The sequence below is a fragment of the Silurus meridionalis genome, chromosome 10, assembly GCF_014805685.1.
Source record: "Silurus meridionalis isolate SWU-2019-XX chromosome 10, ASM1480568v1, whole genome shotgun sequence".
NCBI classification, from domain to species: domain Eukaryota; kingdom Metazoa; phylum Chordata; class Actinopteri; order Siluriformes; family Siluridae; genus Silurus; species Silurus meridionalis.
In genome coordinates this window covers 5,050,481-5,069,393 of record NC_060893.1, presented here as the reverse complement: position 1 = coordinate 5,069,393, position 18,913 = coordinate 5,050,481, and the positions used below count along the sequence as shown (strand labels likewise).

The following is an 18,913-nucleotide window of genomic DNA, read 5'->3' as shown; positions in this document are numbered from 1 at the left end:
TGAGAACCAGTATAAAATATCTTGATAATGTAGAAAACAGCAGATGATCGTAGCCAATCAATTAAATAAATGCACTGAAGCATTCACAGTTTGTTCAAATGCAGAAAATTGCGTTCATGATGTGCACAAGTGACTACGTGATGTGGCGGTTGAACGAGTAGATTTGAGAAATTTGTTTCTGATCTGAGAAAGCAACTGAGAAAAACTTTATGAATTCTTACAAAAAAAGAGCAAAACTTTTATTGTAGAAAACCACTAGTCATCACATGTATATATTTGAAGGAATTGATTTTATTTACTGTTAATAGAGATGGTATTTACAAAACCGATAAACAAAAACACAGCAAAGAATGAAGGTTCTTTGCAGACCAAAGTCCATACGCATCAAGCGATTCGAAATGATGGCTTATATTAAGATCCACCATATGAACATAAATCGCATTATATGACTAAAACAGGGAAAACTGAAAGCCAACTCCTCGCTAAAATGTACAGATTTAGATATTCAGCAGCTTCTTCACAGCCTCTTTGTACTGCAGCATGTTGCTCTCGGTCTCTCCCTCGTTCTTGAGCTTGGTCACGGAGTTTTTGTACTCCTGCACCTCCGTCCGTCTCAGCAGCTCCTCCCGTACGGCTCCTTCATCCTCTGGTTTCTCCTTGAGCGAATGCATGTGCAATAAGGTTTCTAAAACGTTCTTCTGAGAGGGGCTGTCCTCCCAAACGTACTCCTCCATGTCGGCGCGTGTCTTGTCTTTCTCCCACGCCTCCGTTTTCTGAAATAGAGAAAGCGTTAAAGGAAAACCAGAGGTACATCAATGAGTTGGATATTAAAAAAAGCAGTGATAATGCTGGCTGTGATTAACCTGTTTAGGAATCTTAGTATTGCCTTTTGGACTGATTGTAGACGGAAAGTCTGGTGTATATAGAACTCGGTTAATTCTACCTCGTGCAGGCCAAATTCTGGTATCCTGTGCACATGCTGTTGCTGCTTATATATTAAAACTATTACTATTAATAAATTTAAAGTCTTAACATTTCTGCTAATGGAACGAAAATAAGATAAATGCGACTCGTCCCCAGTGCTTTAGGCAACACTTCCAATAATTCGATTTTATTCCGATGTTTCTAATGTGTTGACCCTTTAATTCAGGACAGAATGCGATTATTAAGGGAGCGCACTCAGTCGAAGCCCTGATAATGTGATTACCCTTTAACACAAGAGGATACATGCGTTCTCTCGGTGTTAAAAGACCAGAACAGCCACATAGACAATCACTACTATTGTTTGCTCTCTTGGCCCCACCTTCTGACAATTCAGCGTCACTAGCTGTGTGGAGCCATTCGCTGGCACCTCTGTGGTTGCCGTTGTTGCTGAAAAAATGCCAGTGGACACGGTTACACTTCCCAGCCAGGAAGGCTAACAATACCCTACCATGTCCTTACTCCGTCAAAGCTGTAGACTTGGAGCAAAGCTACGGCGCATGTTACAAAACACACGGGTCATGTGGTCCCGTGGGAGCGCAGCATGCTGGGAAATGCACCTGACCGAATTAGCCTGCCCTTCGGAAGTATTCAGGGAGGACATGCAAATTAAGGAAAAAAAAAAAGGGGGGTGGGGGTTGATTTAGGCTTGTCTACGTAATTATTAGAACATTTGTACCCAGGAAAAGGTTGGGAAGCTGCGTGCCGGGAAAAGGTGTGGTCTTTTGCGCGCGTGATTGACTTTACAAATGTGAAACGGAACAAATACATTCCTGGGAGAAGTTCAACTGTATCGTATTCATTTAGTCACAAACTGAAGACTCCCTTCTACTTTAGAAATGGTGAATAACAAGTATCGCACAAGTCTACTGCTCTGAACAAGTACCGCATAATACCGGTTTGTTGATGCCGTCAATAATAAACAGGTGCTGTCGGAGTTGTACAAATCCCTCAAAAAGTGCAGAACACTGGAGGCCTTCATTCACTAGAGGGATGAGTAGCATTTACATTTTATCGATACTGATGCTGCTTATCGATAAAGGTCGCTAATACTCTATAATTTGATGCAAAAAGACCGATTTCTTTAGCATTCCATAGCAAAACATATTTGAACAGCATGTGCATAGGAGCACAACTGAATGTAATGTAGTAAAGGGCATTAATCGATATCGATATCGGTATCGATAACTATTGTTGAAGCTTATCAGTTGTCTGGTATTGACCCCAAGTACGTAACGGGCCAAAAAATACCGGTTCTTGTTACCCATCCCTAATACACCATTAAGGATTGTGAAGTGGTCTGTCCCGTAGGCACCAAAACGCACTAAAAGCACACAAACTCTGGAGGCCCCTCTGTTGAGTCCCTAATGGCGCATTGTGTGGATCATGAAAACACGACTGTCAATGAAATGGAGCGAGGATACAATGGAAAGCCTGAAAAATTGATGTCTGGGAGGACAGACATACCGCACACAGGTGCGTGTTTAAATGCATAAAGCCTTCAGTGTATATCCAATATGCAATCTACAGCAATGATATCAGTTCATTGAACATATGAGTGAATAGGAGCTTTGGCATGATACATCAAGACACATAAAAAGACATGAGCACACATCATTTATTTAAAAAGAACACTTCAACCAACTCACCCAGGACTCATGGTACAGTACAGTGAGCAGGTACATGGCATAGTCATAGTTCTGCTGCCTTAGTGGACAACTGTGGAAAAACAGTCACATGACACAATTAATAAGCTGTTATGGGAGTGCATTGGTTTAAGAGTATAAAAGGTACATGAATGCGTAAAATTGCTTGTTTTTATTTTTAACATTCGTGAATTTTTAAAACAATGGTAAATAAAATGCCTGCTTGGTTAAATAATATATAAAATATTTTATAAAAATAATCTAGAAATAAAATAGAATAAATCTAATGAATGGAATACACCCTTATCATATTGATTAAATTGGGTAATAAATTTAATTGGCACAAATGTTCAAAATAAATAGAAAATGTGTGTTTTACATTTAAGATTAAAATTTTTTTTAAAGATATGTTCTATATAACTCTTCTACTTATTTCAGCATACTTTAATGTCTTCATTTCTTCCATCCTTCATTCATTCACTCCCCTGATATGCAGAATTTTCAGGATTTTCTCCTTTTAAGAGAAATTCTTAAAGCTGGACGTAAAACGATAAAAAAAAAATCTACATTGCAATGCTGGCGATGACCAGGAGGTGGCAGCGATTTCACGCAAATGCAAAACAACGCACTACAAATTGTATTTGCGGTACGCCTGCTATTATTGTTTATGTTTTCAAGTTTAATAACAATAAAAATGTAAAAAACTGCTCAAAGAGCGAGGCGGAGACTAAACAAACGTGCGGTCCGCCACTTAATACGTTCCTGAGAGAACTCGGGTTTTAACTGTGTTCCGCACGTCAAAAGTATTGCATTTGGTACACGTGTAACGAACCAAAAGCCCTGTGAAACGGTTTAGTATGTTGCACCCCTACTAAAAAGCTGCAAATGCTGCTGATATTATTTTTATTGTAAATTCCATTTTACTTCACAACAACATTCTTTTTATTTTTATGTGAAAGCCCAGGCACTAAGACCATGTTCATGCTCAAGGCTTTTCACACTTCTACCATCAGACAGATGCTAAAGGAGTGATGAAGCCAGAATATCAAAGCTGGAAATATAGTTTTTACCCACAGGCCATCAGGCTTGTGAATGACACCCATCCACTACTCTCCGACCCTAAAAAGGTGTCTACGACCCCCATCCTTCCCACACACACCCACAGAAACATACAATGCAAAGAGCAACATTGACTACACATTACTTCTGCATATTTTGCATTCGCACCGCTTTACAACGAGAAAACCGACATGGACCCCCGTCTACCTCGGCAGGACTCTATATTATATTATATTGCACATGCACACTTTATATGTGCACGCATACTCTGTTTCTTGCATTTGCCCAATTATATTTGCACATTTGCAATTTGTGCCTAGTGTCTTTTTTCGCTTTCCTTATGTCAACTTATGTCAGGCTGCTTAGGGAATTTACAAAGTAGGAATTTTATTATATGGTGTACCAGACTGTTTTTTGTATAACCTTTCAGATTTTTTCTGAATATGTGATAAGTGACAGACTGAGGAGACCCCATTCTTATATAGTCATTCCCCATTTTAGACCAATATATTTCAAATTCTCTCTGATATGTTACAGGTTGAGATCCTGATCCACTTATGTTGGATCATTATCCACTCATTCATGTCCTACGTGCTCGTTATTGCCAAGAAATGAATACTAAAATTTGAGAAGAAAGTACTAAAGTCTCTGTTAAATTGTGGATGAAACAAATGGTAAAATCACCACATCTGAAAAAAGATTTTGTTTTGTTAAATAAACACTATGATAAGGTTTGGTCTCCCCTTTTCCGTTACCTTGAGTGTATTTTGATCATGTATAATTTTTTTTTTTTTTTTTTAACTATTGTGGAAGGATTTAAGTCCCTATGGTTAGAATCTGATTCTTTGTATGTTCCGTTTTGTTGATAATGTTTGTTATTATTATTGTTTTGTCGCGTTTCCTTCTTGTATATAATAAAAGAACCATGAAATCGTTGTAATGATTTTTGGATTGTTCTAATAAAAAATAATAAATAAAAAGAAAAGATTAAAATGGAATTGAAATCAACCTAACCTGCGCAGAAATAAATACATTTGAAATAACGGCTAAATAAAATTATCAGGAGACTCCACACGGGGCCGTAACTCTAAAGCCTGAGAGGCTGTGGTTTGAAAAGTTTAATGTAATGGTTATAAGGTGAGCGTGTAGTTCAGGATACCTTTCAGTGGTAATGGTGAGTATGTCGGTATCTTTGTTGTAGCGTTCTCCACTGAGCTTGATCATTTTCTTCCTGGCGTGATCATCGAGATTCAAACTGGACAGCTTTACCTAAAGCAAAAAATAAATATTGGGGGTGGGGGTGGGGGTAGGTATGTTTTACACAATGCACTTGCTAAATGTGTGTGTGTGTGCATGTGTGTGTGAGAGAGTGAGATATATATATATAAATATATATATATAAATAAATAAAAATTAGGGCTGTCAATCGATGCAAATATTTAATCGCAACCTTATCGCACATTTTTAGTTTAGTCTGAATTCTCGTCCTCTATCAACATGCGCATGGACAAAAATGTATGCTTTATGCAAATGTATTTTTTTAATTAGTAAAACTAATCTAAACTTTTTTTTTGGTTTAAAGTAATTATAGCTTTTTAAATTCTGTAAATCATCAGGACACCAAACGGAACTTTTGCTATGTTTCCACACGGACGGTTTTAATTGCCGGATGTGTGATTTGGGTGCAAAACAAATGTTTAGTGATTAAGAATGAATTTTCGGTGGTTATATCTAAGTGAAGAAAGGACGTCATGAATAAATGTTTATAAGAATAAAAGTATAGAAGAATAAATATTTTAATAAAAATAGTTGCATTAATCACGCTTTAGGTCCCCTGGTGGTCTAGTGGTTAAGACGCAGCGCTCCCACCGCTGCAACCCGGGTTCGATTCCCGGTCAGGGTACCATCCCCAGCCACTCTCAGTGCCGGTCCCAAGCCCGGATAAATTGGGGAGGGTTGCGTTAGGAAGGGCATCCAGCGTAAAAACATGTGCCAAATCAAAACGTGCGGAGGATCCGCTGTGGCGACCCCCAACGGGAGAAGCCGAAAGAAAGTTAGTTGCATTAATCGCGCTTTAATAAATTTGTGCCGTTAAAATTAATTTGGGTTAACAGCGCATTAATTTTGACAGCCCTAACATTGATCTATGCACACACACACACATATATACAGTATCTCACAAAAGTGAGTACACCCCTCACATTTTAGCAACCATTGTAGTGTATCATCTCAAAAGACAATACTATAGAAATGAGACTTGGATATATTTTAGAGTATCAATGTGCAGCTTGTATAACAGTACAGATTTACTCAACAGTACAGAAATACCTCAACATACAGTTATTATTGTCTTAATAACTGCCAACAAAAGTGAGTACACAAATGATAACAGCTGTACATCATGTAACCATGCAAAGCCACATGTTACACATGTTTTTATCTGCCTGACAGGACCATACACATTTGTGTATCTTGTATTAGATCAGTTAAAATGTGGTGCTATGAGTACAATTCTCTCATACAGAAGAGTGGCTTCCATCTGGCCACTCTACAATACAGGCCTGATTGGTAGAGTGCTGTATAGATGGTTGGTCTACTGGAAGGTTCTCCTCTCTTCACAGAGAAACGCTGGAACTCTTTCAGAATGGCCATCAGGTTTTTGGGCATCTCCCTGGCTAAAGCCCTACTCTCCTGAACACTCAGTTTGGCCTGGCGGCCCACTTTAGGAGGAATCCTGGTGGTTTCAAACTTCTTTCATTTACAGATGATGGAGGCCACTGTGCTCATTGGGACCTCCAATGCTGCAGAAATATTTCTGTACCCTTCCCCAGATTTTGTCTCTGGGGTCTACAGACAATTCCTTAGACTTCTTGGTTTGTGCTCTGACATGCACTGTTAACTGTGGGACCTCATATAGACAGGTGTGTGCCTTTCCAAATCATGTCCAATCAACTGAATTTACCACAGGTGGACTTCATTCAAGTTGTAGAAACATCTCAAGTATGATCAGTGGAAACAGGATGAGCTCAATACTGAGTGTCATGGAAATTTCAAACAAACTTCTTACACGTTGTTGTTTGGTATTGTTTGCAGAATTTTGAGGACAATAATACATTTAATACGTTTTGGAATAAGGCGGTAACATAAAAACATTTGACGTGAATATTTTCCGTATGCACTGTACATTGTGAATGAAGTTTAGATAAGACTCACGGTGAGGGTGACAATTCGAGTGTCTGGGTTCCTGAGCGATGGTCCAGAAGATACGTAGTCCTTAGTCTGAATCTGGATGGGGAAATGGTCCATACACTTAGCCTCAGAGTCCAGAGCAGCAGGCCACTCGGTGCAGAACTCTGCATCAGAGAACCATGTGGGAATCAAAAACAATAAAACAAATGTTTGGGGCTACTAATAAAGAAGGACAGGATCATAAAAGACTTACGTTTGAGGGCTTCACAATGTTTCTTGATGGCAGCTGGAGTTAAGTGTAAGAAGTTTGGAACCTGTAATACAGTCAAAAGGTGATTATGAAAAAAATAGGGAATAAAGAACTAATTTAAAATGAACGAAATGAACAAAAGTATTGGGACACCTCCATTTTCAGCCATATCACAAACTGTTACCACAAAGTAGGAGGCACACCATTGTTATAGGATGTCTTCAACTAGGATACCCAAACCTCTCCAGCATGACAATGCCTTTGTGCACAAAGCCAGCTCCATGGAGATATGTTCTGCATAACTGAAAGATCTCCTGCTTTAGAGCTTTGACCTCAACCCTACTGAAGACCTTTGGGATGAATTGGAACGCTGACTTCACCCTAGGCCTCCTCACCTCACCTACATCAGTATCTGGTTTTACTAACACTTGAATGACTGAATGAGCACAATTCTCCACAAGCACACTCCGAAATCTCGTGGAACATCTTCCCAGAGAAGTGGAGGTTATTATAACAGCAAATGGGGACTAAATGTGGATACCAGCACAATATCACCGGCTCGTCCGGCAGCTGCTCTCACCTTTAGGAGTTCAAGATTGCCCTTTTTCTCTGGAGGAACCCCTCTTTTTACCGGGTAGCCCATACGCACTGGGAGCGGCACCGCGTCGGGTTTAAAAGACTTGGCAGTGGGAAAGACTGCAGTCCAGTCCTGATCCACTTCCATCCGCTGTGTGCGTGGTTCTCCAGCCTGCGAATCACAGAGCAGAGCAAAATCTGTAGATGCTGGAAATATACCTGCTATTTGTGCAAAGCCGATCATAGCACAGAGAAAAATTGTTCAGCACTTACCGCACGTCTCGGTTTCCTCTGAGCCCGACCGCCTCGGACTACGGATATGGAGGGGAAAAATAGCGTGAAAATGGTTGAAGAGTTAAAGACCTTTATCAATTGTGACTGGTGGGAAAACTTATTGATTTTTATTTTTGCTTTGAGGACATTAGAGGTGTTTTTTTATTTTCTTGATCAAATTCAAAAGGGATTATAGACTGTACATAGAGTAAATACAGCAAGTCTTGTATCCCAGACCCATAGATCTCACATAGATCTCGATAATGTATTCGATTTGTTTACTAACAGAATGCAAGACGCTAAACGGCACAGGACATGCAAATGGACATGTTGATGCTTCAATCTCACTATTCTATATACAGCATTGATTCCCCAAAAACCTGATCCTATAACCAGTGGGTCCCCAACCACCAGGCTGCAGAGAAGGACTGGGCCATGGATCATACAGAAAGAAGAAAAACTTTTTATTGACTTTCACAGTCTGCAGGATGTCCAATTAAGAAGAAAAGATAACCATTCCCAATTTATAATTACATACAGTACAGACTTCTCATTTAAAGAGTTTTCTTTATTTTCATGACTATGAAAATTGTAGAGTCACACTGAAGGCATCAAGGGCTATTTGACCAAGAAGGAGAGTGATGGGGTGCTGCGCCAGATGACCTGGCCTCCACAGTCACCGGACCTGAACCCAATCGAGATGGTTTAGGGGTGAGCTGGACTGCAGAGTGAAGGCAAAAGGGCCAACAAGTGCCAAGCATCTCTCGGGGAACTCCTTCAAGACTTTTGGAAGACCATTTCAGGTGACTACCTCTTGAAGCTCATCAAGAGAATGCCAAGAGTGTGCAAAGCAGTAATCAAAGCAAAAGGTGGCTACTTTTAAGAACCTAGAATATGACATTTTTCAGTTGTTTCACACTTTTTTGTTATGTATATAATTCCATATATAATTCCACATGTGTTAATTCATAGTTTTGATGCCTTCAGTGTGAATCTACAATTTTCATAGTCATGAAAATAAAGAAAACTCTTTGAATGAGAAGGTGTGTCCAAACTTTTGGTCTGTACTGTATGTATAATATAATATGCACACTATTGTGTTCAGTTTAGTTGCATTCTCACATGTAGACACACTCATCACTCACACACAGTCAACCTAATCACACACACTTACCACCCTCACACACACACACACACACACACACACACACACACACACACACACACACACACACCAAACTGATCACACCTGATCACTCTCAGACACATTCATTACACAGTCAACAACCTGATCAACCTCATCACCCACACACTCGTCACACACTCATATTACACACACACACACACACACACACACACACACACACACACACACACACACCAACCTGATCACCCTCACCCTCGTCACACTCACTTTCTCTCTCTCACTCACTCACTCACTCACTCACCCTGGTTCTCAGCTCTATTACTAGTAGACAGTGCAATAGAGTATGCAGCTGTGTGCTGAATGACAGCAAGCGGATAAAATCCGCTTCTACTACAGTTGAACTTCATTAAACGCGACATCACGGGGCCGAGTGCAGACGTCGCCATGGTGCGCGTGCCCGGGAATGTCACACAACGTCCAAAGGCGTGCACATGCGCTGAGCAGCAAATCACTTCCTCATCCGGGTACTTTAACGTTTACAGCGAGAAGCGGAGGAACGAACCAACCTACTACGGTGGCCCAGATGGCACTTATCCGCACGTCTTTCAAAACCTCACTAGGAAATAAAAATAAACAAAAAATTCATGTCATATGACCTGTGTAGACTACAAAAGTTCTCCTCAGAATTCTCTTGTGTCTATATATACATACGTTTATTTATATATATATATATATATATATATATATCAGTTAAATAATAGAATGATATAAATCAGTCAAACACTGATTCATATCTATTTAAATGTTCATGAAACCCAAACCCCTCGACTTCTTCAAAATCATGCAAATAAGCTTTTATGGCAAGTTCGAGTCAGGACTCATGTTTAAAAAATACTCAGGTAAAAGTTGAAGTACTGATTATACATTTTTACTCAAGTTAAAGTAAAGAAGTTTGGGCTCTGACATGTACTTTAGTAAAAAGTAGCCATTACTCCTTTATTGTCACGCTGGTAACTGGACGTCATGTCATATTAATATTGGGGTTGTCAATCGATTAAAATATTTTATCGCGCTGTCCTTATTGTACCTTAAATGAATACTTTCCAAGTTTTTAATACAATGATCAACATGATCATGGGCAAATATTAATGCTTTATGCAAATGCATGTTTATTATTCATGAAAGCAAACTCGACATACAGTAGTATAATATAATGTGCTGTAGTGTGGTATAGTATAATGTAGTGTATTAATGTGGTGTAGTAGTATAATGTGTGGTGTAGTATAATGTGTAGTGTAGTATAGTATAATGTGGTGTAGTGTAGTATAGTATAATGTGGTGTGGTATAGTGTAGTATAGTATAATGTGGTAGTATAGTATAATGTGGTGTAGTGTAGTATAGTATAATGTGGTGTACTGTAGTATAGTATAATGTGGTGTAGTGTAGTATAGTATAATGTGGTGCAGTGTAGTATAGTATATGTGGTGTAGTGTAGTATAGTATAATATGGTGTAGTGTAGTATAGTATAATGTGGTGTAGTGTAGTATAGTATAATGTGGTGTAGTGTAGTATAGTATAATGTGGTGTAGTGTAGTATATAGTATAATGTGGTGTAGTGTGGTATAGTATAATGTGGTGTAGTGTGGTATAGTGTAATGTGGTGTAGTGTAGTATAGTATAATGTGGTGTAGTGTAGTATAGTATAATGTGGTGTAGTGTAGTATAGTATAATGTGGTGTAGTGTAGTATAGTATAATGTGGTGTAGTGTGGTATAGTATAATGTGCTGTAGTGTGGTATAGTATTATATGGTGTGGTGTAGTGTAGTATAGTATAATGTGTGTAGTGTGGTATAGTATAATGTGGTGTAGTGTAGTATAGTATTATATGGTGTAGTGTGGTATAGTATAATGTGCTGTAGTGTGGTATAGTGTAATGTGGTGTAGTGTAGTATAGTATATAATGTGGTGTAGTGTAGTATGGTATAGTGTAGTATAGTATAATGTGGTGTAGTGTGGTATAGTATAATGTGGTGTAGTGTAGTATAGTATTAATGTGGTGTAGTGTAGTATAATAAAATGTGGTGTAGTGTAGTATAGTATAATGTGGTGTAGTGTAGTAGTATAGTATAGTATAATGGTGTAGTGTAGTAGTATAATGTGCAGTGTAGTATAGTATAGTATATGTGGTGTAGTGTGTAGTATAGTATAATGTGCTGTAGTGTGGTATAGTATAATGTGGTGTAGTGTAATATAGTATAATGTGTAGTGTAGTATAGTATTAATGTGATGCAGTGTAGTATAATATAATGTGCTGTAGTGTAGTATAGTATAATGTGGTGTAGTGTAGTATAGTATTTATGTGGTGTGGTGTAGTATAATGTGTGTAGTGTGGTATAGTGTATAATGTAGTGTAGTATAGTATATGTGGTGTAGTGTAGTATAGCATAATGTGGTGTAGTGTAGTAGTATAATGTGGTGTAGTATAGTATAATGGTGTAGTATAGCATAATGTGGTGTAGTAGTATAGTATAATGTTGTGTAGTGTAGTATAGCATAATGTGGTGTAGTATAGTATAACGTGGTGTAGTGTGTAGTATAGTATAATGGTGTAGTAGTATAATGTGGTGGTGTAGTATAGTATAGTATAATGTGGTGCAGTGTAGTATAGTGTAATGTAGTGTAGTATAATGTGGTGTAGTGTAGTATAGTATAATGTGGTGCAGTGTAGTATAGTATAATGTAGTGTAGTATAGTATAATGCTGTAGTGTGGTATAGTATAATGGTGTAGTGTGTATAGTATAATAATGTGGTGTAGCGTAGTATAGTATAATGGTGTAGTATAGTGTAATGTGGTGTAGTATAGTAATGTGGTGTAGTATAGTGTAATGGTGTAGTGTGTATAGTATAATGTGTAGTATAGTATTTATGTGGTGTAGTGTAGTATAGTATAATGTGGTGCAGTGTGGTATAGTGTAATGGTGTAGTGTAGTATAGTATAATGTAGTATAGTATAACGTGGTGTAGTGTAGCATAGCATAACGTGGTGTAGTATAGCATAATGTGGTGTAGTGGTATAGTGTAATGTGTGTAGTATAGTATATATGGTGTAGTGTGGTGTAGTGTAGTATAGTATATGGTGTAGTGTGGTATAGTATAATGTGCAGTGTAGTATAATGTGGTGTAGTGTAGTATAGTATAATGTGTAGTGTAGTATAGTATTATATGTGGTGTAGTAGTATAGTATAATGGTGTAGTATAGTGTAGTATAGTATAATGGTGCAGTGTAGTATAGTATATGTGGTGTAGTGTGGTATAGTATAATGTGTAGTGTGGTATGGTATGGTGTGGTATAGTATAATGTGGTGTAGTGTAGTATAGTATAATGTGGTGTAGTGGTATAGTATAATGTGGTATAGTATAATGTAGTGTAGTATAGTAATGTGGTGTAGTGTAGCATAGTATAATGTGTGTAGTGTGGTATAGTATAATGTGGTGTGGTATAGTGTAATGTGGTGTAGTGTAGCATAGTATAATGTGGTATAGTATAATGTGGTGCAGTGTAGTATAGCATAATGTGGTGTATAGTATAATGGTGTAGTATAGTATAATGGTGCAGTGTAGTATAATGTGTAGTGTAGTATAGTATAATGTAGTGTGGTATAGCATAATGTGGTGTAGTAGTATAGTATAACGTGGTGTAGTATAGTATAATGTGCTGTAGTGTGGTATAGTATAATGTGGTGCAGTGTATAGTATAATGTGGTGTAGTGTAGTATAGTATTATATGTGGTGTAGTGTAGTATAGTAATGTGGTGTAGTGTGGTATAGTATAATGTGGTGTAGTGGTATAGTATAATGTGTGTAGTGTGGTATAGTGTAATGTGGTGTAGTGTAGTATAGTATAATAATGTGGTGTGTAGTATAGTATTTATGTGGTGTAGTGTGGTATAGTATAATATGCTGTAGTGTGGTATAGTGTAATGTAGTGTAGTATAGCATATAATGTGCAGTGTAGTATAGTATAATGTGGTAGTGTAGTATAGTATTAATGTGGTGATGTGTAGTATAGTATAATGTGCTGTAGTGTGGTATAGTATAATTTGCTGTAGTGTAATATAGTATATTGTGGTGTAGTGTAGTATAGTATCAATGTGGTGCAGTGTGGTATAGTATAATGTGCTGTAGTGTAGTATAGTATAATGTGGTATAGTATAATTATAATGTGGTGTAGTATATAGTATAATGTGCTGTAGTGTAGTATGGTATAGTATAATGTAGTGTAGTATAGTAAATTGTGGTGTAGTGTAGTATAGTATAATATGGTGTAGTATAGTATAACGTGGTGTAGTATAGTATAATGTGGTGTAGTATAGTATAATGTGGTGTAATGTAGTATAGTATAATGTTGTGTAGTGTAGTATAGTATAATGTGTGTAGTATAGTATAATGTGGTGTAGTGTAGTATAGTATAATGTGGTGTACTGTAGTATAGTATTTATGTGGTGTAGTGTAATATAGTATAATGTGGTGTAGTGTGTAGTATAGTATAGTGTGGTGTAGTGTGTAGTATAATGTGGTGCAGTGTAGTATAGTATAATGTGGTGTAGTGTGGTATAGTATAGTATATGGTGTAGTGTAGTATAGTATAATGTGGTGCAGTGTAGTATAATATAATGTGTGTAGTGTATAGTATTATATGTGGTGTAGTGGTATAGTATAATGTGGTGTGGTATAGTGTAATGTGGTGTAGTGTAGTATAGTATAATGTGGTGTAGTAGTATAGTATATGTGGTGTAGTGTAGTATAGTATAATGGTGTAGTGTGGTATAGTATAATGTGCTGTAGTGTGGTATGGTATAGTGTAATGTGGTGTAGTGTAGTAGTATAATGTGGTGCAGTGGTATAGTATAATGTGCTGTAGTGTGGTATAGTGTAATGTGGTGTGGTGTAGTATAGTATGTGGTGTAGTGTAGTGTAGTAGTATAATGTGTGTAGTGTGTAGTATAGTATTAATGTGGTGCAGTGTGGTATAGTATAATGCTGTAGTGTGGTATAGTGTAATGTGGTGTAGTATAGTATAATGTGCTGTAGTGTGGTATAGTATAATGTGGTGTAGTGTAGTATAGTATTAATGTGGTGCAGTGTAGTATAGTATTATGTGGTGTAGTATAGTATGTGGTGTAGTGTATAGTATAATAATGTGGTGTGTAGTGTAGTATAGTATAATGTGCTGTAGTGTGGTATAGTGTAATGTAGTGTAGTGTAGTAGTATAGTATAATATAATGTGCTGTAGTGTAGTATAGTATTTATGTGGTGTAGTGGTATAGTATAATGCTGTAGTGTGGTATAGTGTAATGTAGTGTAGTATAGTATAATGTGGTGTAGTGTAGCATAGTATAATGTGGTGATGTGTAGTATAGTATAATGTGCTGTAGTGTGGTATAGTATAATTTGCTGTAGTGTAATATAGTATAATGTGGTGTAGTGTATAGTATTATATGGTGTAGTGTAGTATAATATAATGTGCTGTAGTGTAGTATAGTATAATGGTGTAGTATAGTATAGTATTTATGTGGTGTAGTGTAGTGTGGTATAGTATAATGTAGTGTGGTATAGTGTAATGTAGTGTAGTATAGTAAATTGTGGTGTAGTGTAGTGTAGTATAGTATAATATGGTGTAGTGTATATAGTATAATGTAGTGTAGTATAGTATAATGTGGTGTAATGTAGTATAGTATAATGTTGTGTAGTTTATTATAGTATAATGTGTTGTAGTATAGTATAATGTGGTGTAGTGTAGTATAGTATAATGTGGTGTACTGTAGTATAGTATTTATGTGGTGTAGTGTAGTATAGTATTATATGGTGTAGTGTGGTATTGTATAATGTGCTGTAGTGTGGTATAGTGTAATGTGGTGTAGTGTAGTATAGTATAATGTGGTGTAGTGTAGTATAGTATAATATGGTGTAGTGTAGTATAGTATAATGTGGTGTAGTATAGTATAATGTGGTGTAGTGTAGTATAGTATTATATGGTGTAGTGTGGTATAGTATAATGTGGTGTGGTATAGTGTAATGTGGTGTAGTGTAGTATAGTATAATGTGGTGTACTGTAGTATAGTATTTATGTGGTGTAGTGTAGTATAGTATAATGTGGTGTAGTGTGGTATAGTATAATGTGCTGTAGTGTGGTATAGTGTAATGTGGTGTAGTGTAGTAGTATAATGTGGTGGTGTAGTATATAGTATAATGTGGTAGTGTGGTATAGTGTGGTGTAGTGTGGTATAGTATAATGTGGTGTAGTGTGGTATAGTAATGTGGTGTAGTGTGGTATAGTATAACGTGGTGTAGTGTAGTATAGTATAATGTGGTGCAGTGTAGTATAGTATAATGTGTGTAGTGTGTATAGTATAATGTGGTGTAGTGTGGTATAGTATAATGTGTGTGGTGTGGTATGGTATAATGTGGTGTAATGTAGTGTAGTGTAGTGTAGTATAATATAATGTGTGTGGTGTAGTATAATATAATGTGCTGTAGTGTGGTATAGTATAATATGTGTAGTGTAGTGTGGTATAGTGTAATGTAGTGTAGTATAGTATAATGTGGTGTAGTGTAGTATAGTATAATGTGGTGTAGTGTGTATAGTATAATAATGTGGTGTGTGTAGTATAGTATAATGTGTGTAGTGTGGTATAGTATAATATGTGTAGTGTAGTATAGTATATAATGTGTGTAGTGTAGTAGTATAATGTGGTGCAGTGTAGTATAGTAATGTGGTGTAGTGTAGTATAGTATAATGTGGTGTAGTGTATAGTATTATATGTGGTGTAGTAGTATAGTATAGTATAATGTGTGTGGTGTGGTATAGTGTAATGTGGTGTGGTATAGTATAGTATATGTGGTGTAGTGTAGTGTAGTAGTATAGTATATGGTGTAGTGTATAGTATAATGTGGTATAGTATAGTATAATGTGGTGTAGTATGGTATAATGTGGTGTAATGTAGTGTAGTATAGTATAATGTTGTGTAGTGTAGTATAGTATAATGTGTGGTGTAGTATAATGTGGTGTAGTATAGTGTAATGTGTGTAGTGTGGTATAGTATAATGTAGTGTAGTATAATGTGTGTAGTATAGTATAGTATAGTATTATATGGTGTGGTGTGGTATAGTATAATGTGTGTGGTGTGGTATAGTGTAATGTGGTGTGGTGTAGTATAGTATAATGGTGTAGTGTAGTATATAGTATAATGGTGTAGTGTAGTATAGTATAATGGTGTAGTGTGGTATAATGTGGTGTAGTGTAGTATAGTGTATATGGTGTAGTGTGGTATAGTATAATGTGGTGTGGTATAGTGTAATGGTGTAGTGTAATATAGTATAATGTGGTGTGTGTAGTATAGTAATGTGGTGTAGTGTAGTATAGTATAATGTGGTGTAGTGTGGTATAGTATAGTATATAATGTGGTGTAGTGTAGTGTGGTGTAGTGTGGTATAGTATAATGTGGTGTAGTGTAGTATAGTAATGTGGTGTGTATAGTATAATGTGGTGCAGTGTGGTATAGTATAATGTGTGTAGTGTGGTATAGTGTAATGTGGTGTGTGTGGTATAGTATTATGGTGTAGTGTGGTATAGTAATGTGGTGTAGTGTGGTATAGTGTGGTGTAGTGTAGTGTAGTATAGTATAATGTGTGTAGTGTGGTATAGTATAATGTGGTGTAGTGTAGTATAGTAATGTGGTGCAGTGTAGTATAGTATAATGTGTGTAGTGTAGTATGGTATAATGTGGTGTGGTGTAGTATAGTGTAATGTGGTGTAGTGTAGTATAGTGTGGTGTAGTGTAGTATAGTATAATGTGTGTAGTGTGGTATAGTATAATGTGGTGTAGTATAGTATAATGTGGTGTAGTGTAGTATAGTATTAATGTGGTGCAGTGTAGTATAGTATAATGTGCTGTAGTGTGGTATGGTATAATGTGGTGTGTGTAGTATAGTATAATGTGGTGTAGTGTAGTATAGTATAATGTGTAGTGTGGTATAATTATAATGTGGTGTGTGTAGTATAGTATAATGTGGTGTAGTATAGTATAATGTAGTGTGGTATGGTGTGGTGGTGTGGTATAGTATAATGTGTAGTGTGGTATAGTGTAATGTAGTGTAGTATAGTAAATTGTGGTGTAGTGTGTATAGTATAGTATATAATGTGGTGTAGTGTAGTATAGTATATGTGGTGTAGTATAGTATAATGGTGTAGTGTATAGTATAATGTGGTGTAATGTAGTATAGTATAATGTGTGTAGTGTGTATAGTATAGTATAATGTGTTGTAGTATAGTATAGTATAATGGTGTAGTGTGGTATAGTATAATGTGGTGTATGTAGTATAGTATATGTGGTGTAGTGTGTATAGTATTATATGGTGTAGTATGGTATAATGTGGTGTAGTGTGGTATAGTATAATGTGGTGTAGTGTGGTATAGTAATGTGGTGTGGTGTGGTATAGTATAACGTGGTGTAGTGTAGTATAGTATAATGTGGTGCAGTGTAGTATAGTATAATGTAATGTAGTGTAGTATAGTATATAATGTGGTGTAGTATAGTATAATGTGGTGTAGTGTAGTATAGTATAATGTGGTGTAGTGTAGTATAGTATAATGTGCTGTAGTGTGGTATAGTATAATGTGGTGTAGTAGTATAGTATAATGGTGTAGTGTAGTATAGTATTAATGTGGTGCAGTGTAGTATAGCATAACGTGGTGTAGTGTAGTATAGTATAATGTGGTGTAGTGTGGTATAGTATAATGTGGTGTAGTGTAGTATAGTATTAATGTGGTGCAGTGTAGTATAGTATAATGTGCTGTAGTGTGATATAGTATAATGTGGTGTAGTGTGGTATAGTATAATGTGGTGTAGTGTGGTATAGTATAGTATAATGTGTGGTGTAGTATAGTGTAATGTAGTGTAGTGTAGTAGTATAGTATATAATGTGGTGTAGTGTATAGTATTATATGTGGTGTAGTGTGTATAGTATAATGTGCTGTAGTGTGGTATAGTGTAATGTAGTGTAGTATAGTATAATGTGGTGTAGTGTAGTATAGTATTAATGTGGTGATGTGTAGTATAGTATAATGTGCTGTAGTGTGGTATAGTATAATTTGCTGTAGTGTAATATAGTATATTGTGGTGTAGTGTAGTATAGTATTAATGTGGTGCAGTGTAGTATAATATAATGTGCTGTAGTGTAGTATAGTATAATGTGGTGTACTGTAGTATAGTATTTATGTGGTGTAGTGTGGTATAGTATAATGTGCTGTAGTGTGGTATAGTGTAATGTAGTGTAGTATAGTAAATTGTGGTGTAGTGTAGTATAGTATAATATGGTGTAGTGTAGTATAGTATAACGTGGTGTAGTATAGTATAATGTGGTGTAGTATAGTATAATGTGGTGTAGTGTAGTATAGAATAATGTTGTGTAGTTTATTATAGTATAATGTGTTGTAGTATAGTATAATGTGGTGTAGTGTAGTATAGTATAATGTGGTGTACTGTAGTATAGTATTTATGTGGTGTAGTGTAGTATAGTATTATATGGTGTAGTGTGGTATTGTATAATGTGCTGTAGTGTGGTATAGTGTAATGTGGTGTAGTGTAGTATAGTATAATGTGGTGTAGTGTAGTATAGTAGAATGTGGTGTAGTGTAGTATAGTATTAATGTGGTGCAGTGTGGTATAGTATAATGTGCTGTAGTGTGGTATAGTGTAATGTGGTGTAGTGTAGTATAGTATTATAT

General features: G+C 36.4%; 1 protein-coding gene across 1 annotated transcript; it reads right to left on the bottom strand.

The window, feature by feature from the left end:
* Positions 1–271: 271 nt before the first annotated feature.
* mrps35 (mitochondrial ribosomal protein S35) lies at positions 272–9,670 on the bottom strand. The gene is made up of 8 exons (XM_046860237.1): positions 9,423–9,670; positions 7,975–8,012; positions 7,706–7,873; positions 7,129–7,189; positions 6,900–7,039; positions 4,846–4,955; positions 2,631–2,700; positions 272–773 (listed from the first exon to the last, which is right to left on the bottom strand). Exons 1-8 carry the CDS (start codon positions 9,565–9,567, stop codon positions 498–500), a joined length of 1,008 nt encoding a protein of 335 aa, XP_046716193.1. The 5' UTR covers positions 9,568–9,670; the 3' UTR covers positions 272–497.
* Between the last annotated feature and the right edge of the window lie 9,243 nt (positions 9,671–18,913).

Excerpts from the sequence above, each read along its gene's own strand:
- mrps35 (XM_046860237.1), bottom strand. The coding sequence starts at position 9,567 with ATGGCGACGTCTGCACTCGGCCCCGTGATGTCGCGTTTAATGAAGTTC. Across the intron at positions 8,013-9,422 it reads TAATAGAGCTGAGAACCAGG|TCCGAGGCGGTCGGGCTCAG; the intron begins GTGAGTGAGTGA and ends CCATATCCGTAG. Across the intron at positions 774-2,630 it reads TACTGTACCATGAGTCCTGG|AAAACGGAGGCGTGGGAGAA; the intron begins GTGAGTTGGTTG and ends TCTCTATTTCAG.